The sequence below is a fragment of the Orcinus orca genome, chromosome 6, assembly GCF_937001465.1.
Source record: "Orcinus orca chromosome 6, mOrcOrc1.1, whole genome shotgun sequence".
NCBI lineage: Eukaryota > Metazoa > Chordata > Mammalia > Artiodactyla > Delphinidae > Orcinus > Orcinus orca.
Genome location: NC_064564.1, coordinates 112,767,408 through 112,791,481, shown reverse-complemented (window position 1 = coordinate 112,791,481; position 24,074 = coordinate 112,767,408). Strand labels below are relative to the sequence as shown.

The 24,074-nt window shown below is 58.1% G+C and overlaps 3 protein-coding genes across 5 annotated transcripts; 1 reads left to right on the top strand and 2 right to left on the bottom strand.

Moving 5' to 3' along the window:
* Positions 1-71: 71 nt before the first annotated feature.
* Positions 72-15,465, bottom strand: TTC16 (tetratricopeptide repeat domain 16). 3 transcript variants are annotated; one of them, XM_049710751.1, is made up of 15 exons: positions 14,457-15,465; positions 13,530-13,702; positions 13,112-13,202; positions 12,793-12,936; positions 11,480-11,580; positions 11,251-11,380; positions 8,858-9,072; positions 7,962-8,206; positions 7,440-7,581; positions 5,596-5,761; positions 4,937-5,079; positions 4,608-4,779; positions 3,089-3,170; positions 1,328-2,030; positions 72-1,132 (listed from the first exon to the last, which is right to left on the bottom strand). In XM_049710751.1, the coding sequence occupies exons 1-15, from the start codon at positions 14,472-14,474 to the stop codon at positions 136-138; spliced, it is 3,522 nt and encodes a 1,173-aa protein (XP_049566708.1). In that variant the 5' UTR covers positions 14,475-15,465; the 3' UTR covers positions 72-135. The 3 variants fall into 3 exon arrangements, with proteins under 3 accessions (XP_049566708.1, XP_049566710.1, XP_049566709.1); XM_049710753.1 differs by lacking the exons at positions 13,112-13,202; positions 13,530-13,702; positions 14,457-15,465 and having other exon boundaries at positions 11,251-11,404; positions 12,793-12,813; XM_049710752.1 differs by lacking the exons at positions 11,480-11,580; positions 12,793-12,936; positions 13,112-13,202; positions 13,530-13,702; positions 14,457-15,465 and having other exon boundaries at positions 11,031-11,393.
* On the top strand, positions 14,897-16,767 carry PTRH1 (peptidyl-tRNA hydrolase 1 homolog). The gene is made up of 6 exons (XM_049711866.1): positions 14,897-14,902; positions 14,951-15,076; positions 15,465-15,684; positions 15,949-16,048; positions 16,198-16,264; positions 16,332-16,767. The coding sequence occupies exons 1-6, from the start codon at positions 14,897-14,899 to the stop codon at positions 16,509-16,511; spliced, it is 699 nt and encodes a 232-aa protein (XP_049567823.1). The 3' UTR covers positions 16,512-16,767.
* On the bottom strand, positions 15,950-22,735 carry CFAP157 (cilia and flagella associated protein 157). The gene is made up of 9 exons (XM_004269380.2): positions 22,534-22,735; positions 20,315-20,586; positions 19,503-19,656; positions 18,803-19,070; positions 18,317-18,447; positions 17,968-18,118; positions 17,416-17,579; positions 17,068-17,254; positions 15,950-16,781 (listed from the first exon to the last, which is right to left on the bottom strand). The coding sequence occupies exons 1-9, from the start codon at positions 22,704-22,706 to the stop codon at positions 16,710-16,712; spliced, it is 1,572 nt and encodes a 523-aa protein (XP_004269428.1). The 5' UTR covers positions 22,707-22,735; the 3' UTR covers positions 15,950-16,709.
* Between the last annotated feature and the right edge of the window lie 1,339 nt (positions 22,736-24,074).

Here is a 24,074-nt window from a genome sequence, read left to right as displayed (position 1 = left end):
AAATTTAGCCACGGGACCAGAGGAATGCTGGCTGAGGTTCTCATTGCTCTGGAGGAGGCTGCCTTGCTGAGTGGCCAGTGGTAGGGGCAGAATCGCCCACAGCCCAGCAAGAAGTGAAGGGGCCGAGCGGCCCCTTCAGACAGCAGCCTGACTGCTGGGGCTGGGGTTCTGTCTCAGGCCCTGGGTGGTCTGCATGTTGCTGAGACTTGGGCTCAGTCCCCAGGTGACCTTGGTCTTGCCGGAACCTGGACTTGTGCTCTGGCTCCAGCTCTGGGCAGCCTTGGACTCGCTGGGCCTCTGGCTCTGGCCCTGGCCCTCAGTGGCCTCAGTGTTGCAGGGGCTCCAACTTGGGTCATAGAAAGTCTTGATCTTGCTGGGACTTTGGATCAGTCTCCAGCTCCAGTCCTGGGTGGCACCAGCCTTTCTGGGTCTCCAGTTCTGGCCATGGGCACCCTTGGCCTTTCTGAGCCTCTGCCTTGAGCCCTGGGTGGCCTTAGTCTTGTCGAGCTTTCGCCTTGGGCTCCAGGCGGCCTCGGTCCTGCTGGGCCTCTGGCTCTGGACCCAGATGGCCTCGGTCCTGCTGGCCCTCTGGCTCTGGACCCAGATGGCCTCGGTCCTGCTGGGCCTCTGGCTCTGGACCCAGATGGCCTCGGTCCTGCTGGGCCTCTGGCTCTGGACCCAGATGGCCTCGGTCCTGCTGGGCCTCTGGCTCTGGACCCAGATGGCCTCGGTCCTGCTGGGCCTCCGGCTCTGGCTCAGGGCGGCCTCGGTCCTGCTGGGCCTCTGGCTCTGGACCCAGATGGCCTCGGTCCTGCTGGGCCTCCGGCTCTGGATCTGGTCGGCCTCGGTCCTGCTGGGCCTCTGGCTCTGGACCTGGATGGCCTCGGGCTCACTGGGCCTCCGGCTCTGGATCTGGTCGGCCTCGGGCTCGCTGGGCCTCTGGCTCTGGATCTGGTCGGCCTCGGTCCTGCTGGGCCTCTGGCTCTGGCTCAGGGCGGCCTCGGTCCTGCTGGGCCTCTGGCTCTGGCTCAGGGCGGCCTCGGTCCTGCTGGGCCTCTGGCTCTGGATCTGGTCGGCCTCGGTCCTGCTGGGCCTCTGGCTCTGGACCCAGATGGCCTCGGTCCTGCTGGGCCTCTGGCTCTGGACCTGGATGGTCTCAGGCTCGCTGGGCCTCTGGCTCTGGATCTGGTCGGCCTCGGGCTCGCTGGGCCTCTGGCTCTGGCTCAGGGCGGCCTCGGTCCTGCTGGGCCTCTGGCTCTGGCTCAGGGCGGCCTCGGTCCTGCTGGGCCTCCGGCTCTGGCTCAGGGCGGCCTCGGTCCTGCTGGGCCTCCGGCTCTGGATCTGGTCGGCCTCGGTCCTGCTGGGCCTCCGGCTCTGGATCTGGTCGGCCTCGGTCCTGCTGGGCCTCTGGCTCTGGACCTGGATGGCCTCGGGCTCACTGGGCCTCCGGCTCTGGATCTGGTCGGCCTCGGGCTCGCTGGGCCTCTGGCTCTGGATCTGGTCGGCCTCGGTCCTGCTGGGCCTCTGGCTCTGGCTCAGGGCGGCCTCGGTCCTGCTGGGCCTCTGGCTGTGGCTCAGGGCGGCCTCGGTCCTGCTGGGCCTCTGGCTCTGGCTCAGGGCGGCCTCGGTCCTGCTGGGCCTCTGGCTGTGGCTCAGGGCGGCCTCGGTCCTGCTGGGCCTCTGGCTCTGGCTCAGGGCGGCCTCGGTCCTGCTGGGCCTCTGGCTCTGGACCCAGATGGCCTCGGTCCTGCTGGGCCTCTGGCTCTGGCTCAGGGCGGCCTCGGTCCTGCTGGGCCTCTGGCTCTGGACCTGGATGGTCTCAGGCTCGCTGGGCCTCTGGCTGTGGCCTGGGGTGGACTTGGTTTTTCTGGGGCTGTGGCTCAGGCTTAGGTCTTCCCTCTTGTCCCTGGAGTCTGAGGACTGTGTCCTTAGTGGTGAGGAGTCAGAGAATGTTACAACAGTGGTCGAAGTGCTCCCGTATTCCTGGCAGACAGTGGACGTCTCCGTTTCTGAGGTGGACGTGGTCCTGACTGGAAAGGATATGTCAAGCGTAGCTGTCAGGCCGCCTTCCCCAGACAGTGGCAAGAAAGGGAGACTTCTAGGCCTCACCCTTGCCTATGTTCCAGAGCCCTTGCATGGCCAAGGGGAAGGCCCGCCAGCTCACGGCAGCCCAGCCTTCCTGGCACCCTGAGCCCTGCAGGCGGGTCAGGGCCGAAAGATTAGGGGGAGATACGAAGGACCTCACTCGCCCAGTGCTGGCCTCCACTCTGCCGCCTGCCTCTTGCCCTGTGTGTTCCAGCCACAACCAACAGCCTGCAGGGCCCTGGCCCCCTGCCTGCAGCAGTTCCCCCTGCTCTACCCTGTTCACACTTGGCTACCCCTCTTCCCCTGGGTCCTGGAAGCCCTTCCTGACCCCCCAAAGGGAGCTAAGTGCACCCAGAGCCCTCGGGACTCCCCTCCATGGTATGGCTGCACTGTCCTGGTTATCTGTTTACCTGTGGGCCTTCTTCCCTTCAGGAGCAAGAGCTCCCTGGGGCAACGACTGTGCCATTCATGCCTGTAACCAGTGTCCAGCACAGGCCTGGCCCTAGGATGCTCAACGCGTTTGCTGAATGGCAGGAAGGGGGCTGGCCGCTGCTACTCCCGTCCCTCCCTGGACTGCCCATGGCTGCCTCTGGGACCCAGGGCAGCATTCTTGGGTTTTTTACTTTTGTCCCCTCCACACTGGCACCTTTCAGAATTGAGGGTAAAAGCCCCCTGGACATGCACAGGCTTCGTGGGCTTATTTCAGGGAGAGGCCAAGGGGGCAGAGAGAAGAGAGACAGGCCTGAGCGGGGAATGAGGGTGGAGCAGGCAGCAGCTGTGAGGCGCCCCGCGGTGAGAGCCGGCCTCCCAGGCTGTGTGCTGGGCATCCCTGAGGGCTCCCTGTGCCCCCCGCAAAGCTGGGATGAGTCCTCCCACTCCACACTCGCACAGCTGTGACAGCAGAGCCCAAATTCACACCCAGGCCTGGGAGCCCCTGACCCCTGACCTTTGCCCTCCCTGCTGCGTTGGCTCACTCAGGTCTGGCAGGAGCAGGGGGACTTACAGCCCAAGATGGAGCCTGAAGAGGTCTGGCTGATGTAGCCGTCGGTCAAGGACCTCTCCTTGCTGGGGGCCGGCTCCAGCTTCTGGGGCAAGAGACAGGCTGCATGATCACAGGCTGCACGGTCACAGTGGCCGCAGCTCTGTAAGTCCAGCCTCTTAGAGCTCCTCGAGGGTTGCAGGTTAGGGTTGGATGGGGACATGGAGAGGTTGACTGGACAGGAAGGGGCGTGGCCAGGTTAGACAGGTGTGGCCACGTGAGAAAAGCAGTGTCAAGAGGCTCTTGGGCCTCATCTCCCTATCTGCAAGATGCAAATTAGTTCAACTGTGGGACAGGCTTCTGTAAACTGTGAAGTGCTGTGTCCAGGGAATGGCTAGTGAGAAACTGAGGACCTTCTCCATGTTTCATGTCCCTGCACATCTGGGAGGGAACTCCCCTGCCATTACCATTTTCCGGACCAGGAAACGCCTAAGCAGCCTGCCCTGGGCACTCGGCTAAGACGCAGAGAAGCAGGGCTGGAATCCAAGTCAGGGGGACTCTGCGGCCAGGCTCTCGGCTGCCAGTCGCACTTGCAGGCCGCGGGAAATGTGCGGCAGTGAGATGCGGGAGCGGACGGGGCTGTGGAACACCCAGCAGGGACCCCACGATGACTTCAGGGCACACACAGACCCAAGTTCTGTAGTTTTGTATCCTAATGTGAGCTAGAAAAATGTAGAGCTTGCCTTTCCCGTTTCCGGCAAGGGATGCTGGCACTCCGTGTACCTGGATGGTTAAAGTCTCCCTTGAACACAGTTTACTTGCTGTCCATCAGCAGTCGAGTGGATAAATAAGTGGCGGGATATTCGCAGGACGGCACTGCCTCCAGTCGTGAGAAGGAGCAGTCAACTTGGCTGCATCTCACAAACTTGGACGCTCGGTGAAAGGAGCCAGAGGCAAAGGGGCCTGCACCGCGTTTGTCCTCTGTTGCGGACAGGCATGCTCGTCTGCGGCGTTAGGAATCAGGACAGCCTTGTGGGGTGTGCGGGGCTGAGGGAGGGGCCTGGAAGGGGGCACGAGGGGCTTCTGGGGAACTGGGAATGTGTTCTTTCTTGATCTGGAGAATGGTGCCATGGGGGTGTTCAGTTTGTGAAAATCCATCAGACAGTTCGCTTATGAGTCATGTACTTTTCTATATGTTCTATTCAGTGAAAAGTTTTTAGAAATGAATTTAAGAGTTAAGAAAATTCTGGTACAAGTGGGCAGTGCACACAGCGGAATTTAGGAAGGTGAGTGTGGACAACGTGTGGGAAGCCTCTCTCTGTGAGGGGCCCACATCCTCACGCACCCTCTTTCAGGTGTACCCCTTACTGGTACCTTCTCTGTCTCACAGCGAGATGTCCCCAGCCCAAGTCACACATCTGAGTGCTGGCAGAGCCAGGCCCAGAAGCCAGCCTCTAGCCAGCATGCATCCCTCAGCCCTGACCTGGGGTATATTCCACCTTGGACCTCAAGGACCTCCGGCCCCGGCGTACAGCCCACTTACCTCCTTCTCCCCGGGGGCCTTGGCTTCTTCCTCTGGGCCTTCTGGCTGTGCCTGCAGGGACTGGTGAGTGGCCTCCAGCTCTTTGGATGTCTCGAACAAAGGCTGCTCCAGCTTCCACGAAAGCTGCAGGGCCCGTGCCCTCTGGCGCTCTAGTTCCCGCTCCTTGAGCCGCCTGACAAGCCGTGACCCCAGAGCGCTGGGTAGGCCTCCCTGACTCACCCCACCATCCCCAGGACTGGATAGCGGCCTGAGAAGGCGATTAGGGCCAGAGGTGCCTTGAGCCCCAACCGTCCAACTCTGGGCCCGCGGGCCCTCCTGGAGAAACTTACCCCACGATATCCTGAGGGGTGCCGGCCTGCAGGCTGTGCTCCACCACCCGCTCCAGCTGCAGCCTGGCCAGGTGGGCCACCTGGCTGTTAAGCAGCTCCTCCACTGACAGGCCGGGGAAGAGGTTGGCCATCAGTGGCAGCAGCTGTCAGGAAAGAGGGTGACCAGAGTCAGGTGTGGGCCAGGACAGGGGGCAGATGGTGTGGTGCTGCCCTGGCAGAGGAAGGGTTTACAGATTGTTGTTTTTTAAAGGGCTGGACCTTTTTGCCCCAGAACCATCAGGACATCTTGAGAAAGGAACTGTTCGGGGAGGGAGTGCTGGTGGTGAGCCTGACCCGTGGCTCTGGAGCCAGCCAGATAAGGGTGTGACCTCCGAGCTCCATGACCTGGGCCAAGGGAACTGACTTCTCTGAGCCTTACCCTCTTCCCTCTATGAATTGTGGGATGATGATAATGTTACCTGTCCCGTAGGTACTGAAGAGGGTTAAATGGAGTGATGTAAGCTGAACTGGTTAGAACAGTGCCTGGCACATAAATCCTCCAGCATTAGCAGCTCTTATTACTGCTACGAAACCAGGTTTCTTTTAGGGACAGGGAGTATCTTTAGGTGGCCAGAGGTACTAACTCTGGAGCCCACCCTCCTGGCCCAGCAGGCACACACCTTCGGTTGTTTGGGGTCAAGGAGCAGGACAGTGGCAACATCCTGGCGGGCCCCAAAAGTGTTCTGCGTGAGCTGCCGGCTCCTGGTGCGGTACAGGTAGTACTGGGGCTTCTGGGGGTTGTTCTGGATGGCCATTGAGAAGTGGTTCTCTGTCTTCTGGAACTGCCTGCAGGACACAGCAGGCCACAGGGTGCTCTGAGCTGGGCCACCTGGAGGATATGGAGGCTCCTGGACCCCAGTGGGGAGTTTGGGGAAAATCAGGCTGGTCTCTGCTCCCTGCCACCACGCCCCTCTTGATGGACCCAACACTTAAACATTAGTGTAAGATCCCAACATAAGTGGACATTTTTATGATCCTGGAGTAGGAAAGGCCTTTCTGAGATGTCATAAACCCAGCAGCTAAAAATGAAGAAATTAATTTGACTATGGTTAAATCCCATTATTGAGTAGCAAAAACACCACCAAAAAAAGCAGTTAATAGTGAATAATATTTTGCCATAGAAGGCAGATGATAAGCTAATTTTCCAGCCTACAAAGAACACTTATAACCAAAACCAAATTTTTTTTAAATGAACAATTTAAGAGCAAATGGGCGAACAATTTGTGCAGGCCATAATGGCCAATAAACACACGAAAGATGCTGTCCTGTGCTCACAATTTAAACATGCAAAGTCAATCCACTGCAAGAGAGCCTTTTTTTGCCTACCCGAATAGCAAAGTTGAAAAATAGTCTTAATACCCTGGGCTAGGGAGGTTTGGGGAAACCAAGACTTTCCTTTACTGGGGGAAGTTTATATTGGTTCATTGTTTTTGGAGAACAATTGGGTATTATCTTTTAAAATGTTAAATTTTCACACTTTTTAACCCAACAATTTAACTTCCAGCAATCTAACTACAGAATTACTAGTATGAACGCATGAAAACATGTCTTGGGTCTCATTGCTGCATTATTTATAATAAAAAACTGAAAACAGCCCAAATGCTCATCAGCATACTATCGTCTAAAGAAATTAATTGTGGTACCTCCACAGAATGGAATACTTTGCAAGCAATAAAAGAGAATGAGGTCGTCCTATATGTAATTGCCATGGGAAGTAAAAAACCAAGTCAAAAATCAGCTTAGTGGACTTCCCTGGTGGCGCAGTGGTTAAGAATCCGCCTGCTAAGGCAGGGGACACAGGTTCGAGCGCTGGTCTGGTAAGATCCCACATGCTGCAGAGCAACTAAGCCCATGCACCACAACTACTGAGCCCACGTGCCGCAACTACTGAAACCCACGCGCCTAGAGCCTGTGCTCCACAACAAGAGAAGCCACCGCAGTGAGAAGCCGCTGCACCGCAACAAAGAGTAGCCCCACTCGCCGCAACTAGAGAAAGCCCGCGTTTAGCAACAAAGACCCAACGCAGCCAAAAATAAATAAACTTACTTTTAAAAAAATCAGCTTAGCATGATCTCACTTTTGTAAGATGATAACAATTGTTAACATATGCATAGAAATCTATCTAGAGGACTCTACCAAACTTACAGGGGAAGGGGGAGGCGTTGGGACATAGATATTAGAAGGAACTTTCATGTTCTAAGTTACATGTTACTGAATACTTAAGTTTTTTTAATAAAAAGCGCAATTACCATAACAATATTCACATAAAAAATGAAAGATTTTTACAGAAAACTTGAAAAATAAAATAGATATTTAGGAGACAACTGGGAGAGCAGAGGCATCTCGACCCCAGGATCCCAGCCGACCGGCTTCACTCCAGACTCTTCTGGCCCCTCCCGCGGCCTGGTCCGCCCCGCCCACAGCCCCGCCCACAGCCCCCGCCCCACCCACAGTCTGCGCGCACCTTCTCCTCTGCTCGCAGAAGCCCAACTTCTCCTGCAGTAGGTCCATGCGCAAGTGGGCGCCCTCGTCCTTCGGACTCAGCGCCAGCGCCTGCTGGTAGTCCGCCTCAGCAAAGGTCAGGTTGCCCAGTTGGAAGAAGCAATCTGGAGACCGGGGGCCGGGGGCGGGGGCTGAGTGAGCCCCGCAAACCCACGGCCCAGGAGCCCCAGCCCAGCTGGCTCCACCCCCAGGGGGTGGGGCCTGCAACGGGGGGTGACACCCGCGGTGATGACACCAGCGGGCGGTCGCGGGCACCTGCAGAGGTTTTCCGTGCCTCTGGCCACCTTCTTCCAGCTGCCTGATCCCGAGCATTTTGAAGGGCTGTAGCCAGATTGTCTAAGGCAACGTTTCCCAAAGTGTGTCCGTGGGACACTGAGAATCCGCTTTCCCTCCTTACCTCCTCCCTCCCTCAGGGCCCTCAAGCGCCCAGCCCAGGCCTTGGAGGGGCAAGGGGCTCACACCGGGCTGCCCGGCCCCCACTCACCCCCGCGGTTGATGTAGAGGCCTTTCTCCCGCTGCTCGTCCTTGAGCGCCTTGCTGAGCAGCAGCACGCTCTCCTGGTAGGCGCCCTGCAGGTAGCAGTGCACGGCCAAGTCGTTGTAGGCCAACAGCAGTTGGCGCTGCGCCTGCTGCACCAGGTCCTCCTGGTGCTCGGTCATCATGTCCAACGCCTTCAGGAAGTCCTCCACGGCGGAGTCAAACTCCCGGAGCCGTCGGTACATAATGCCCCTACGAGGGAGGGACATGAGGGCCAAAGTGCGCCACCGACTAGGGGTGTCCCAGAGAGAGGCTGCGGCTCTGGGCCCTCTGACCTGGGGGGAGGGGCTCCCACCGCGCGCACTAAGTTTGGCCCGTGGGGCTCCTGGATTGCTACTTAGATAGCCAGCTAGTCACTGGTAATTTTACTTTTCTTTAAAAATAGCTTCCCTCTTTCTTTTTGGGAGCTGTGTGAGTGCCAGCCTCTATGCTAAGGCCTTTTTGTACACAGGACATTTTACCTCCACTGTTTATATGAGAAAACCCAGGCTCAAGGAAGTGAAATGGCCCAGAATGAGGTGGTGGGTCCTTGTGGGGTGGCCCAGATTCAAACCCAAGCCTCGTCCACTGAGCTGGGCTGAGCCTGCCAGTGTAAACTGCTCAGCAGGCCCGGGGATCCAGGATTCCAGGGTTAACAGGCTGCTGCCTGCCCCTCCTCCAGAGGCAGTAGCAGAGACCACCTCCCATGATCCCTTGACCCCGATGGGGAGTAGGGAAAGATTGTTAGAGGCTAGATGGGGAAACTGAGGCCTGGGGAGGGTCAAGGGCTCTCCTGAGATCACACAGCACATCTGAGGCAAGGCAGGGCCTGGGACCCAAGACCAGCATCTCCCCACTCAGTACCGGAAGAGGAAGAGGCTGGGGTCCAGAGGGTTGTTCTCGATGGCACAGTTGATACACTGCAGCGCATGTTGCAGCTTGCCCTGCACGGCTAGGACGCCGGCTTCTTGGCGTGTCTCTTGGGCCTGGCCCACCAGCACCTTGAGCAGCACCTTGGCCTGTGGGTGCCTGGGATCCAGTAGCAAGGCACTGTGCAGGTCTTGATGGCAGAGGCTGGGCTGTGGGGGGCGGGGAGGGGGCAGGGATGGCATCGGGGTGCAGGCCAAGCTGAACCTGCCCTGTTCAGTGTGGGGAGGCAGACCTCCAGGCCTGTAGGGGCCTTTCTCTGGGCAGGCCAGCACCATGCCACCCATCTTCAGTGGCTCTGCATTGCTTTGTGGGAAAATCCCATCTGAGGCTCCATCCCCACTGGCCCCTTTCTAGATATGACCTCAGGTGAGCCAGGTCCACCTCAGTGGTTTCTGCTGTAGAATGAGGTTACAGATGCCTCCTCCTTGCAGGACTTCTGCAAGGCTCACTTGAGGAGGGGGGAGGGTGTGGTCTCCTGACTGTGACTGTTGTGTCCTCCCTATACTCCCCTGTACACCTTCCCCGACGCCCCTGACCTTTAAGCCCAAGACAACTCTAACAAAGAACAGATTCAGACCTGGGCATGAGCAGAAAACATCCCTAGGCAAATACCTTCTCTTGGGTGAGCAGGTCTGTCAGTCAGTCAACAAACAGTTTTAGCAAGCACCCCATGTCCTATAGGGTAATTGGTTGGAGGGTGAGTGAGGCAGTGTAGACACCAGGTGTGAGTGGAAGTCGGGAGGGGGAAGATGGCCGAGGCTGGGGCAGGGCTTTGGAATAGATGGACTTGAGTTCAAGGGGAGCACCACTGTGACCTTGGGCAAGTTACCCAGACCATCTGGACCTGTTTCCTCATCTGTGAAAAGAGGGCAATGGGTTTTGTCTACCTCAAAGGGTTACTGCCAGCCTTAGAGATAAACATGAGTAAAGTGCTTAGAACGTGCTTAGGCATCGCAGGGAGCAGCTGAAATCCCAACCATCAGAAATAATTATCAATAGTTACTAGTCTCGGGACTTCCCTGGTGGCGCAGTGGTTAAGAATCTGTCTCCCAATGCAGGGGACACGGGTTCGAGCCCTGGTCTGTGAAGATCCCACATGCCGTGGAGCAACTAAGCCCATGCGCCACAACTCCTGAGCCTGAGCTCTAGAGCCCACGAGCCACAACTACTGAAGCCCACGTGCTGCAACTACTGAAGCCTGCCCGCCTAGAGACCGTGCTCCGCAACGAGAGAAGCCACCACAATGAGAAGCCCGCGCACCGCAAGGAAGAGTAGCCCCCTGCTCGCCGCAACTAGAGAAAGCCTGTGAGCAGCAACAAAGACCCAACACAGCCAAAAATAAATAAATAAATGTATATATATAAATAAAAAGAGCAATAGGAGCATCTTAAAAAAATAAAAATAATTACTAGTCTCCTACTTTTGAAGGAGACTCTCCCACTGACTCACCTGTGGGACACAGAAACCCAGCCCCCAGCATAGGGAGGTTCATGGTTGCAACACCCCCAGGACACTCCGCCCAATCCAGCCCATCCCATTTACCCCATCCTGAGGTTCCCCCCACCCCACCCCCAAGCACCCAGGCCAGGCTGGAACACCAGGCATTGTTCTGGATGCCTCCGTTTCCCTCATGTTCACTGCGCCCCCCTGCCACCAAGTCAGTCTCGGGTCCTGCTTCCAAAGGTCTGTGAACTTGCCCCCTCCTTGCCACCCTCATGGCCATCCTCCTCGAGCCCCACTCCTATCCAGATGGATGGTACCCAGGCTTCCGGCCTCCAGGCTTGCCCCTCCCCCCAGCCCACATGCCCCCTGGCAGCCAGAAGGCTCTTTCTAAGGCCCACTGCCCCAGGGAGCAGCCTTTTGAGGCTCCTTCTGCCCCCCAGGAAGAAGTCAGAGTCCTCTGGGTTCACAATACCCTGCCCATTGCTCTCTCATCCCTGCAGTCCCTCCTCCCTTGTGACCCCAAGTCTCATATCTAAGGGAAGCCTGGGTGCCCCTGATGGTGCTTCACACAATTGGGAAGTCATCCTTTGTGTAATTATCTGCTTGGGGACGTCTCCCTTGGGCTGTGAGTTCCGTGAGGGCAGGGATGGCAAAGGCCTCTCACCTTGTGGTTTCCGGGGGCTGGCGTAGGCCTGGCACAGAGCCAGGGCTGAGTGAGGATGGAACAACTACCCGACTGGACCAGTGCCAGTTGGGGCCTCTGCCTGGGGAGGACAGGGCCCCCACCACAGCTTCGGGGCTGGCCGACAGCCCAGCCACCTCCTGTCATCGCGGCGTCCAGACAAGGAGGAGGTCCACCCCCCTGCCCTGCCCCCCCGCTCTACCTGCTGGAAGAAGTTGTAGAGCCTGGCCCGGAGGATGTAGACATCGGCATTGGCGGTGCCATGCTCCACCTCCTTGGTGACGAATGAGAGGCATTCACGATGCCGTTTGAGGGCCAGGAGACAGGCCATGCTGAGGGCGGAGGGCAAAGGTGCTCTGTCTGCCGGGTGAGAGGGACAGGTAGGGGACGCCAGGGAGGCAAAGGCCAGCAAGGACAGCCAGGGCGCTCACCATCGATAACGGAAGCAGAATTTCTCAGGCTGGAGCTCAGAGGCTTGAGAGAAGACGTTCAGGGCATCCAGAAAGGCGCATTGCTCGAAAAGGCACTGGCCCTGAGGACACAGAGAGCAGTCACTTCTGCTTGTGACCCCGGCCTAGCAGCACCCACGAGTTGAGGGATGGCCAGCATTGGGGTGGAATGACAAGGGACAGGGACAGAGCCCTTTAGATCTGGGAGAGACTTTAAGAGATAGAGACACAGATGGAGAGAGATCCAGAGCTGGGGAGACAGCAAGAGACAGAAATATACAGTTGATGACAGAGAGACAGCAATACACACAAAGGAACAAGGAAAAATAGAGAAAATCTGGGAGGTGGACCAGAACAGCAGATCTAACAGTAACAGGCTCCCACCTGCACGAGGGCTCCAGGTGCCAAGCCCTGTATTAAGAACTCGAACTCAGGGAATTCCCTGGTGGTCCAGTGGTTAGGACTCGGCACTTTCACTGCCGAGGATGTGGGTCGGGGAACGAAGATCCCGCCAGCTGCCCAGATGCAGCCAAAAAAAAAAAAAAACAACCCGAAAAACAAAAAACCTGAACTTATCTCACTGGGACCAGCTAACATTCCCCTTTTAGATGAAAGAACTGAGGCTCAGAGAGGTGACGTGACCTTTCCAAAGTCACACAGAAAGAGGACTGGACTCAGGACCCCAACATTCTGGTTTTAAGAATGTTTCTTTTTCAGAATTGAATAATTATTGACATTAAAAACAAAGGCATTAAATTTGTCAAAATGGAAAAAAAAACCAGGACTTTGTTGGGATTTTATGGTTTAATATCATCTTTGTTTTGCATTGCAAATGGGGGGCACCCTTACCTTTTTAGTGCTTAGAGCCTGTGGACTCTAGGCCTGTGCTGCCCCATACAATAGCCACCTGCTTCCCATGGCTATATAATTTCAAATCAATTCAAATTAAATACAATGTCAAAATTAGTTCCTCAGTCACACTCGCCACACTTCAACGTCTCAACAGTTCCACGTGGCTAGTGGCTACCAGATCGGACAGTGATCATTGTCACTACTGCAGAAAGTTCTACTGGACAAAACTGCAAAACTGTCCCCAGCCCTGGTGGTAAACCAACATGGCAGGCGGGAGAGCTCATTAGCGGGGCAGCAGATGGGGACACAGACACAGGGACACGAAGGTCCCTAGGGAGTCAGGGCTGGTCTCAGGAACAAGGAAAGCCCCCCAGAGCTGGAGGGAGAGTCAGCAGGCCAGGGTGTGAGGTGGGGCCTTGTGGGCCTGGGGCAGCCCCAGGCACCTTCAGGTAAAGCACCAAGGTGAGCCGCTCCAGGAAGTCCGTGTTCTCTGGCTGGGAGGAGTAGGCCTTTCGAAGGTTCTGGGCGGCCGAGGAAAAGTCGCAGAGCTGGATGTAGGCCTCGGCTCTCAAGGCATAGAATTCTACCTGTGGGAGAGGGGACCCAGGCTGCCGTTCCCCTCCCCACAATCCGCCCTGAGGCTTGACACTCAGCTACCACAAGGACTTGGTGGCCCTGAGAGAAGGGGCCAGGCAGGTGTGACAGCGAGGGGTGAGTGTGGAGCCAGCAACTGCCTGTGCCCACCCAGGCCGTCCCCCTCACCAGCTGGGAGTCCAGGTGGAGGCCACGGGAGAAGAACAGCACAGCCACCTCCCAGTCTTCTTGCTCCAAGCACTGATGGCCTCGATGGTAGCTGCAGGGGCAGGGGGCACAGGCGGAGGGGCTGGACCTGACTTGGGACCAGTCCAGGGCATACAGCTGGGGCTTCAGGAACGGGTTGGGAGGAGGGGGACTTGGGTAGGGAGACAAGAGGGGTAGACAGAGACCCAGGGAAAGGAGGCTGACATTCTTGGAGCTCATCCGGGCCAGCAGCCTTTTATCTGCTGAGGTGGAAGAGCCCTATTATACAGTTGAGCTCGCTGAAGCTCAGTGAGGGAGAGTAACTGGCCCAAGGCTGCAGAGCATGTCAGCGGCCGTGCAGGGTAGGAACCTGGGATCCCATGGCAAGGTAATCACTCACTACTCCCTGACTTTGAGGGGCACCGTTAACGCTGCAGCCTTTGGTTTTATATCATCAAAGTTCTGGAACACCTGGCTGGTCCCGAAGATGTGCTGTAGGGTCCCCTTTGGCACTGGAATCACCCATGGCTTTGGGATGTGCTGTGAGGGAGCCTGATCAAGCCCCAGAGCATTCTGGAACCAAGAGACAGCAAGCTGGAGCAGGCCTCCAGAGACAGCCCCCACTCCGCTTACACGCTCTCCTCAGGTATTTTACAGGATGGAGGAGGGGTGGAAATGAGGCCCGGTAAGAAGCACGATCTGGGGTCTGGTGGCACTCCCACCCCTATTCCCCTAACCTCTCTCCAGTCCTGCCTCTGTCACCTATGGTCAAGGTCTCACGCTCACACTGGCCTCTGCCCTCCTCCTGGTCCCCCTCAGCTCCTACCTCCAGCTACTGACACCCAAAACTCTGCAGCTCAGGCCCTGCCCCAAGCCACAGGCCCTGGGGGTCCAGCAGCTTCTTGCATATCCTGTGGGACCCTCACACTCAGCAGGCCAAACTGAGCACCTCACCTGACTTCCGCCCCAGGTTTTCCCACAGCGGTGAGTCCACCTTCTCTGCCAACCACCCAAGCCAAAGATCTATATCCCATCAGTCCTTAAATCCTGTCTATCCCACTTCCTAAAGATCTCTTAGATCCCTCCTCTTCTCTCATCCTCTCATCTTGGCCAATGCCATCTCTGGCTATATGCCAGCTCCGGCCACCCCTCTGACCTCCCCACCAGCCACAGCTCCTAAGACCTCTGCTCTCTGCACAAGCAGCCTGGGACTTTATTGAATCGCACAATTGATCTTGCCTCTCCCGTACTTAAAACCTTTCTTGTGAACCCATACGTGGTCTCTTCTCCCCCGACCCTCTGCCTTTGCCTTAGCCTTCTCCCGCACCTCTCTGGACTCTGTCATGAGGCCCCTTCCAGGAGGACCTCCGGGCCTGGGCGGGCTCCCTCGCGGCCCTCACTTGCCTCCCGGCACCCACCCCTGACGTTGCTAGGCATCATCTCCAGGACGCCCACAGGCTCCGCCCCTCTAGCCACGCCCCCGGAATTCAAGGACTCCACTCCCTGGAATCCAATTTCAAACAGAGCCGGAAGGAGGTTAGCAAGTTTTTATCAGCTAGGGAGGCCGAGGTCTACAGCGGGAAAAGACTTGCCGGGTTTCGAAAGCGAGGCAGGGCCACAGCGGGGGCCAGAATACGGCTCCCTCCTCCCAATCCGGAGGTCAAACAAGGACTCCGCGAGCCCCACGACAAACCCCTAGGACTCGGTGGCGCGGCCCCGGGCAACTCGCGGGGGCGCCCGGCCCCGCCACTTCCGCCCCTCAGAAACATGGCGGCCGCGTGGCCCGCCCCGGATTGGACGCTAATGGCCGCCCCTGGATAGGTGGCGGCCGCGATTGGCCGAGGGCTGGATGACGTCAGGGGGCGGGGTCTGGGTCACGAATTGGGGCCGCATGGGGCTGTTTGGCCTCTCGCGCGCAGGGCTGTGGTTGAGTCGGGCCCTGAGTCGGTGCGTTTTGGAACCCCGGCCCCCGGGGAAGCGGTGGTTTAGTAGAGTGAGGGACGGCAGCGTAGGGTAGCCATTGTCTCTTGGGCAAAGCCCCCCCGCCCGACTTCCCTGTCATAGTTTTATCAGAAATGGGTCCGATGCTCGGATGGGCTCCAAACTTCCAGGAGTTCCGCTCCTGCACTGGGGTGCCCTGCCCGTCCACCCCGGGGGCGCCCGTTTCCACTCGGCCTTCTGGAGTCGCCGGGGTTTCTTGGGCTCCTCTTCGTACCCCTAATCCACTCTGGCCCAGTTTTCCGTTTACCTTCCTCTGCTTTGGGTCCCGGAGGGCGCTGTGAGAAGGCGGATGGGGAGAGTTGTCGGGCCTTAGTTTCCCCGGTGTCGCCCGCAGGTGGCCGGCCTGGGGAACCCTGGACTGCCCGGCACGCGGCACAGCGTGGGCATGGCGGTGCTGGGGCAGCTGGTGCGGCGGCTACGTGTGGCGGAGAGCTGGGCGCGCGACCGGCGCTGTGCCGCCGACCTCGCCATGGCCTCGCTCGGGGATGCCCAGCTGGCCCTTCTCCGGCCATGGCGGCTCATGAACGTCAACGGGCGCAGCGTGGCCTGGGCCAGTAAGTTGAGGGCCCCAGGGGTGGGCCGCCCGGGAGGGCGCAGGGGCCAGCGAGGGGATTCTGGGCTGCGGCAGATCAGTTCACCTGGAGCTCCAGGTGCCTGTTGAGCTCCAATTGCTGCCTGGCCTTGGGTGATTGTGAGAGCCTCAGTTTCTTCATACATGAAGTGGGGTTAATTGCGGCCCCTCCTCATGGGAGCCTTGAGTCGGGACAACCCCCCTGGGCAGATCAGCGGTAACCAGGGCCACCGTTTCCCTGTGCAAGTGGAGCTGTTTGGACTGACTGCTGAGGAGGTCTGCCTGGTGCACGATGAGCTCCACAAGCCGCTGGGGAAACTGGCTCTGAAGCTGGGAGGAAGTGCCAGGTGAGGCCCTGAGCTGGTCAGGGTGGGGATAGGGAAGCTGGCCTCACAGCTGGAGTGGGATAGGGGTGCCGACCCCAGTCTCGGCAGGGGATGGGGTGAAGGGTGCTGACCCAAGGAAGCACTAACTGCTCCTCTCGTATCCCTTGAAGGGGCCACAGTGGAGTCCGTTCCTGTATTAGCTGCCTCGACTCTAACATGAGTCCTGCACTGGGTCGGGTGGGCCGGCGCAGGGCCCCCGACACTCCTCATCAAAGCTCCCTGGGCCCCTCTGGCTCGCCCACAGGCAATGCCACGGCTGCGGGTGGGCATCGGGCGCCCGACACACCCAGACACAGTGCAGGGCTACGTGCTGAGCTACTTCGCCCCTGCTGAGCAGGAGCTGCTGCCTCCATTGCTGGGCGCCACCGACCTGCTCCTGGACCACATCCGTGAGCGAAGCCAGAGGCCTTCGTCCAGCCCCTGACACCAGTGGACTTGGCTGCTTGCCTGACTGTCGTGCCCACACACCCAGCCACGTCCACAGAGGTGCCACGCCAACCTGTGGTATCTGTTTTTTATATAACTCTTCTCTGGGCTGCCCCAGGCTGCCTGTGGACGGAAGCGGGAACTGTGGCCGGAACAGGCCATTTGGGGGATAGGAGGTTGGTCTTCTCTCTGTGTCCTACTTAGAAAGTAGGGAAACTTTAGGAAGACTAAACTTTTTGAACCTTTTTGGAGAACCGGAGGTATGGATCTGTAAGAATAAAGATGCCAGCTTGGAAGCTGAGGCCTACTCGGGGGATTCCTGTGGTCCTGGGCCACAGGACCCAGCAAGCCCCCCTCCCAGGGGATGTGTGGGCATGTCTTAGCCCACTGAGGGCTTGCCACACCTTTCTTCAGTCCATTTTACAGATGAGGAAATGGAAGCTTAGAGGTCCAGCCACCTCCCCAGGGCCACACAGCTGCAGCACGGCAGAGCCGTGATCTGCACCCAGGGCTGGCTGCCATCCCGCTGTCCCCAGGGCCTCTGGCACCCTCACCTCAGGGCTGCTGTGTGCCCATAAGTTTCCCACACGGGTGGTATGTGAGAGCAGCCTGAGGTCCTCAGGGTTGGGTGGGATGTGGATATGTCGAGGCACCAGGCCCAGGTCCCCTAGCTGGTAGGGTGTGATGCTGGACAGCTGCTGCAGCAGAGGCCCTGTCTTGAGTGGCTGGGTGCTGTACCGCCTGTGGGGAGAGGGCTGGTGTCATCACCTCCATTTCATAGATGAGGAAGCTGAGATTCAGACAGGCTCTGGTGAGCCAGGTTTCGGGCCCAGGCTCAGCTGAGGACAGCCCTTGGACAAGTCCCGTAGCTCCTTCCTCTGAGGTCACACAGGGTCACTCACCGCTCCTTTGGTGGGCCACAGGACTGGCTCTCCTGGCGGGGGGCCACAGCCATCTGGGGACTCAGGACCATGGCTGAGCTGAGCATGACCAGCAGGTGCTTCAGCATCTCCTTGCACTGCAGCCGGAAGTCATCGAAGTCACCATCCTCCTTGTCGGGCTGCATCTGCCGGTAGGGGTGCGGGCGGGCCCACGAGGTCAGGCCCTTCATGGCCCCAGCACCCACCTCTGGGAAACTCCAACCGCAGTGCCTGTTTCCTCAGTGTTCCCTGGCTGTGGTGGGATACCCATTCTCCAAATGGGAAGACTGAGACCCGAGGCCTTCCAGGGCCTCAGAGGACTCCATCCAGCTCCTTTGAGACCTTGAAGGGGTCTTTGAAGTGCAGAATCAGAAAAGGACAGACTTGCCAGGAATCTCACAGGGAATAGGCGGGGCGCCTGGCCTGGCCACCTCCGATGGCCCAGTTATCATCTCCGATGGCCCAGTTATCTCCAAGCAGTTTCTGTCCTTGGCTCCATCTCCCGCCCCCCACTTTCACCCACTTCCTGTTCACCTGCACAATGTCCTGTAGGAAGGCGGTGGCCTGGGCCAGGGCTGTCTCCAGGCTCGCCCGAACCTTCTGCTCTTCGGCCAGCTCCTGCTGTAGCCGCTGCCCCTCGGTCTGCTGACGCTCCAGCTGCAGGTTCAACTGTTCTCTCTGGCTCCTGGGCCCGGGACCAGGACAAGTCAGCCTCCTCCCCATTCTAGGGTGAGGGGCCCTCGGCCAGCCCCGGGCCTCAGCCTGTTTGACAGATGAAGCCTCAGGGCCCCTCTAGAGAGGGGGAGTCGCTGGCCCATGTCACGTGGCCACAAAGGGAGGGGTTCCCACCTGCTCCCGCCGCCTGCCCTTGTGCGGGCCGCACCTCAGTGCTTGGTTGTCCTTCTGCAGCTGCGTGAGGCTCTGCTCCAGCTGGCTCAGCAGGAGACGCAGCTGCTTGGCCTCTGCCGTGCCCTGCTGCAGCTCGTGGCACTTCTCCGTCAGCATGAGGATGATCTGCAGTGTGGGCAGGTGGCCGTGCCCTGGGCCCACCACGGGCCCTCAGCCAGCCCCGCTCCCCCGGAGAGGCCCGCCGAGGCCCTGGGAGCCCAGCACCCTCTCTAGATAGCAGCTGGGTCCCCGGGGTTGGGTTCGACTTCAACCAGTTATGGGGGCTTTAAACCAAATACAAACCAGAGATGGGGCCAGAGCCCGCACAAGAAGGGCCCGATCGCCTCACAGCTGCCTCCCTCGAGATTTGGCCCCTGGGGTCCACCCCTGAGGGGCTGTATTTGCCCTGAGGACAGGGCCCCTAGGGTTCCTTCCTGCTCTCCGTGCCAACCACCCCATGATGCAGGCCTGGAGGGCACACCTTCTGGTGGCCTCTGCTGTGCCTGGCCATGACCTTCTGGGAGTTCTCCAGCAGCTCCAGCTGTCTGCACAGGTTGTCCTGGTCGCCCCTGAGCTGCTCGTTCTCCTGCAGCAGCTGCATGCCTTGGCGGGATATCTTGGCCAGCTGCAGGGTCATGGTGTTGTTCTCCACGATGGCCCGCTTGGTCGTGTCCCCCATCTGGCTCGTGGCCACCTTGCGGAACTCAGTGGCCACCAGGTTCACGCGCTGGATGATCTCCTTCTTCAATCTAACGGGAGGGGCGGGAGTTAGGGAGTCGGGCAGAGTGGGTACAGGCACCTCCTGCCTACATGGGGGTCCCCAGAGCACCTAGATCTCTACATTCTCTCCCCCAGGAGGGGACAGGGCCACAGGCAGGAGGCTTTTTACTGTAGACCCTTTGTACCATTTTGAACTTGATCAATGTAAATATTATTAATTATTAAATAAGTAGAAGTTAAGTCACAAAAGGTGGCAAAAGGAAGTCCAGGGATTCTTCCACACTGGTGTGAGAACTGGGAACCGTTTCTTCCCTCCACCGTAAATCAGCCAGGGTTGTGAGCAGCAGCAGGTCGGGGCGTCAAGGAGCTAGTGCAGCCCCCCAGTTAGCAGCCGGGGCTGTCAGAGGTCTGCGGCCCGGGCTGTGCTTGGCCCCGGTAAGGCCCGGCACCGGCCTGCCCACCTGTCCGCGTCCAGCACCGACTTCTTCTCCAGAGTGTACACGTAGTCCTTGTGTTCGTTCTCCTGCTTCCGCAGCTGGTCCTCCAGCAACATGAACTTCTCCATGACCTCCTCTTTCTGCAGCCGGAACTCCTCCAGGGCTGCCAGCTTCCCCCCTGCCCCACCGCAGGGCACAGGCCTGGTGAGGGGCCGCCTCGGGAGGGCAGGGTCCCAGGGGTCTTGAGCAATGATGCCCCTAAACTTGCCGATCCAGTAGGGCCAGTCCCCTGTCCCCACACATGCCATGCATGGTCCTGCCCACCTTTATGGCTTAGTCTGGAATGCTCTTCTCCACTAGTCTTATAAAGCCTGGGGTTCAAGGAGCCTCCCTTGACACCCTCCTCTATTCCCATCTCATGAAAGTGACAGTGACAACAGTCACTGAATTTGAACACCTTCTCTGGATCAGACACTCATGCTGTCATTGAAACTCACAACCACCCTTGCCAGCTGGGTGACCCTGGGCAAGACACACCCCCTTGAAGTGCTTCCTCACCTACAAAGTGACCGGTGGTGAAGGGATTTCCTGCCTCAGGATTGCTTGGACAGTTACCATGGGGGATACACGTGGGAAGCAGCACGTAGCTGTTGTTACTCAAGGTAGACGTATTATCCCCATTTCCCAGGTGAGAAAACAGGGTCAGAGAGAAGTGCTAGCCCAAGGTCACAAAGATAGTCCGTGGGAGAGCTAGGGTTAGAGACCAAAGAAGCAGAGCCTTGGATTCCCCACCCCCGTGGCGTGTGCCCCCAGGCTCGCCGGCCAGTGCCCCTCACCAAGGATGATGTTCTCAGTGGTGAGCTGGTCCTTGGTCTCCTGGAACTCGTGGCGCACCTGGGCTAGCTGTGCCTCGAAGGCATCCTTCTCCATCTCCTTGGCCAGCTGCAGGCTTTGGAGCTGCTCGTTGAGGTTGGTGACCTCATCCACCCGCTGGTTAAGCGTGCGCCTGAGGTAGGCCACGATCTCCTTCTTGTTGTTGGCCAGCTGCTCAAACTCCTGGCGAAACAGCTTCTCCTGCACAGCCAGCTCATCCCACTTCTGCTGGTACCTGAGGCAGGTGCGGGGCAGAGGTCCAGGGAGCTGGACAAGCCAGGCCTCCATGCAGCTAGGCTGCTCCCTGGACCCTCCCATATCAGGGCATTTGAGGTTCCAGCCTCATCTCCCACTGTGCCCCCTGATCAACGCTTGTGACCAAGCCAATGCCTGTGCTCAGCACTTTACGTTCATTACATCACTAGAATGTAAGGCCTGTGAGGGCGGAGCCTCTGTCTGTTACATTCACAGCTGTGTCCCCAACACCGAGGACAGTGCCTGGTACGCAGTAGGTACTCTCTGTGTTTGTTGAATCCACAACAACCTGTAAGGAAGTAGGTACTATGATGATTATACCCATTTCACAGGTGAAGAAACTGAGGCGCAGAGGGATGAAGCACCTCTGAGTTAGTAAAGGGCAAAACCAGAACTTGAACCCAAGTCAGTCTGACCCCAAAGTCGAGGCTCTCAACCATGATGCTTGCTGCTGGCTCTGCGCCCTCCTTAATACTTCCGGACTTTGCGATCCCAAGCCTTTGCACCTGTGATCTTCCTTACCCTCCTCCATTGAGTGAACCCCTGTGTTGTTGCCTCAGTGGAGTCTTCTTGGCCCTTAGCAGCATTTGTGGCCCTTTCTTTGGTGCCCTCCTGTAGGTTGACCCTTGTCCCACTGGGAAGTCAAGAACTGACCTCCTCCATCTCTGTATTTTGGTGGCCTGGCAAATAATAAGTACGCAATAGACATCTCCCAAATACATTCCATCTGGTGTCTCAGCTTGAGGGAAGCTTGTGCATTTTTAAGAGTATCACGTAAACAATTTTTTGGTTTCCAATGGAATAATTGATAGAAGTTATTTGGAAGGATGTTTTACTTCACAATTGACTCAACCAGCATCTTTTTTTTTTTTAAGCCGCACTGCGCGGCTTGCAGGATCTTAGTTCCCTGACCAGGGATTGAGCACGCGCCCTCGGCAGTGAACGTGCAGAGTCCTAACCACTGGACTGCCAGGGAATTCCCACAACCAACATCTTTTGTATGGCTACTGCACACAGGGCAGTGCAGGGTACAAAGCTGAATGACCTGATCTGTGGAGCAAGGAGGCAGCCTGGTGTGGTGAAGTCAGGGGCCAGGGTTCACATCCTGGAGCCTCTTCTTTGGGGTGCCTTCCTCTCCCTGAGCCTCAGTCTCCCCACCTCTATAATGGGGATGACATGAGGGCCTCTCTCGTGGGACCATTTTAAGGACGCGGTGAGCACCAGCACAGGAGGGTCTCAACATCAGCTGTGAGTACCTGCAACATCACCTGGGGAAGACCCTCTGCCTACTTGTCACCAAAGGGGTGTGTCTTTTAAGGGTCACCCTGAGACTGGGCTAGTGCATCATAACTGAGAGGAAACCAGTGTAAAAATAAGAAAAGTGGGCAAGTGAACGTGTCTCAGAAGAGTTAGAGAATCCCCCCTGCACCCACCACCACCCATGTCTCACAACCCTCCTCATTTACATTTGGGGAAACTGAGGCCCAGCATGGACAAGTGGGCTTAGCAGCTGGGGAAGCCGGTGGGGCCCACAGATCAGGGAATCATGGCACAGGCTGGGGGGAGGGGGCAGGCAGAAGGAGGGACACGTGGTCACGTGCCTGCCAGGGGGTGCCATTTCCAATTCATCCCACTGATTGAACTCTGCCACCCTATAAAATGCATGGTCCCACTGGGCAGCAGTGAGACACGAGGGAGTGGTGCTTGCCTGGGGTGGGCTCGCTCTGAGACCCCGGAACTCTGGGGGCTGAGATGGAGCGGGAAAATCCATTTTGCCTCAAAGTGTTACCCAGGAGGAAACAGAGCCTGGGGTAGGATGGGGTCTGGACATCCCATGGGAGTCCAGGACATAGGTCTAGGACCCCCTGGCTGAGCCTGCACAGCGGCCAGCTCTGACCTAGCAGGACCACCCTACCCGCCCACCCACCGGGCCAGCCTGTCCTCCAGGTCGCGGATCTGGATGTGGTAGAACTCCCGGATCTCCTCGCCTATGGGCATTTCCATGGGCTTGTTGGCCAGGCTGGGATCCTTCTTCCCACCCTTCTTCTTCTTGACCTCGGGTTCCTTGGCCCCCTTGCCTGCCTTCTTTTTGGGAGCCATGGCTGGGTAGCAACCACTACTCCAGGGCCCCTTTAAGAGGCCAGGTGGTTGCTAAGGAAGTTGGTCCCATACATAGCAACAAGCTGAGGCTGTGAGGCAGGGCTTAAAGGGACCTTCCCTCTTCCTGGCGAGGCTGGGCTTCAGAGACCAGCCTCCTGCTCCGAGGCCAACGGCGTCACAGGGGCCCTCGGCCTGGGTGTCCCAGGCCATGGCATCTCAGAGATCAGGACGCCAGGCTCACAGGACATTCTTTTGTGGAGACCCCTCCTTCCCTCAAGTGGAAATAAGTGACATGGGAATATTAAAGCGAGTCAGAGCCCTAGAAGTCACCACCCTGCCCCTTTGTGCCCATTGGGAATGGGAGGGACTTCTGCAGAGCTCCCTCCACCCCCACCTCGCTCCCGGGTCAAGAAGCCCCTCCCTCTGAGCCCAGCTTGTTCATTCTTTGGTGATGCAGCTACCCAGCAAAATCATTCTCTCAGTTCACCCAAAGCCGCGTGGAGAGGCAGTATGGTAAGAAATGGATGTTTTCTGTCAGAGGCTCCCATGCTGGGGTCCCAAGATGTCCCAGTCCAGAGGCTGGTTCAATTTTCCACAAAGCTCAGGGGACGTGCGCCATCTGCCCCATGCTGAGCCGGGCAAACAAAAGCCTATTCTGTAGCTCTGGTCTGGGGTGGCAGCATCCTGGGTCAGGAGGGCAGTCGGTGACTGGTTGGCAGATGCCCTAGCTGGCAGCCATGTGCCCCAACCAGGCTCTGGCCCCTTCATGCTACTTCTCCTGGCCCTCATCTCCAGCCGGCCACGCCTGTATGCCTGCTGTGTCCACCCAGCGCTTGTGAGCCGAGGCACTCCCTGGGACAGTGGCCGGGTCCTGTCTATCCCTGTTGTCCCAGGGCTCGGCAAAGGCTCAGCACTGAGCAAGAGATGGCTGCTGCCCCTCCCTAACAGTCGGATGGCTGGACAAGGGGCAGCTCAGTGTTACTTCAGCAACTGGGGTTGGTTTGAGCAGCCAGATCTTGTAAACAGTGGGATCCTTGGGATGGGTGCAGGGAGACGCGGAGGTGGGTGTTTGGCAGTGAGGCAGGCTGCAGCGGTGGTTGGTTAAAGCAGGCTCCAGTTCGGGTACTGTTTCTCACATGCCATGTAAGAGACATCTTACATCTTGGGCCAGTGGCCTGACCTCACTGAACTGTAAAATAGGGAGACCACGTTGTGGACTGAAAGTGACCTTGTATGTGAAGTACATGGTGCGGGGATCTGGCCCAGGGATGCAGTAGGCGCTTAGTAAGCGGCAGCTGCTGTTGCCATCAGCGGAGCAGGTGGGTGAAGCTCCAGCCTGCTCTGTGTGTGAGCAGCCTCTGGGATTTC

Bases quoted from the DNA above. Each gene is read 5' to 3' on its own strand.
- CFAP157 (XM_004269380.2), bottom strand. From the start codon at position 22,706: ATGGCTCCCAAAAAGAAGGCAGGCAAGGGGGCCAAGGAACCCGAGGTC. The intron at 19,657-20,314 runs GTGAGGGGCACT...GCGGTGGGGCAG, and splicing joins CACTGAGAACATCATCCTTG to GGGGGAAGCTGGCAGCCCTG. The intron at 16,782-17,067 runs GTGAGGGTGCCA...TTATTCTTACAG, and splicing joins GGGCACACAGCAGCCCTGAG to ATCCATACCTCCGGTTCTCC.
- TTC16 (XM_049710751.1), bottom strand. The intron at 5,080-5,595 runs GTGTGTGCCTGC...CTTTCCTGACAG, and splicing joins TTGACCCCAAACAACCGAAG to CTGCTGCCACTGATGGCCAA. The intron at 3,171-4,607 runs GTAAGTGGGCTG...CTCTTGCCCCAG, and splicing joins AGGCCCCCGGGGAGAAGGAG to AAGCTGGAGCCGGCCCCCAG.
- PTRH1 (XM_049711866.1), top strand. The intron at 15,685-15,948 runs GTAAGTTGAGGG...TCCCTGTGCAAG, and splicing joins GCGCAGCGTGGCCTGGGCCA to TGGAGCTGTTTGGACTGACT. The intron at 16,049-16,197 runs GTGAGGCCCTGA...TATCCCTTGAAG, and splicing joins AAGCTGGGAGGAAGTGCCAG to GGGCCACAGTGGAGTCCGTT.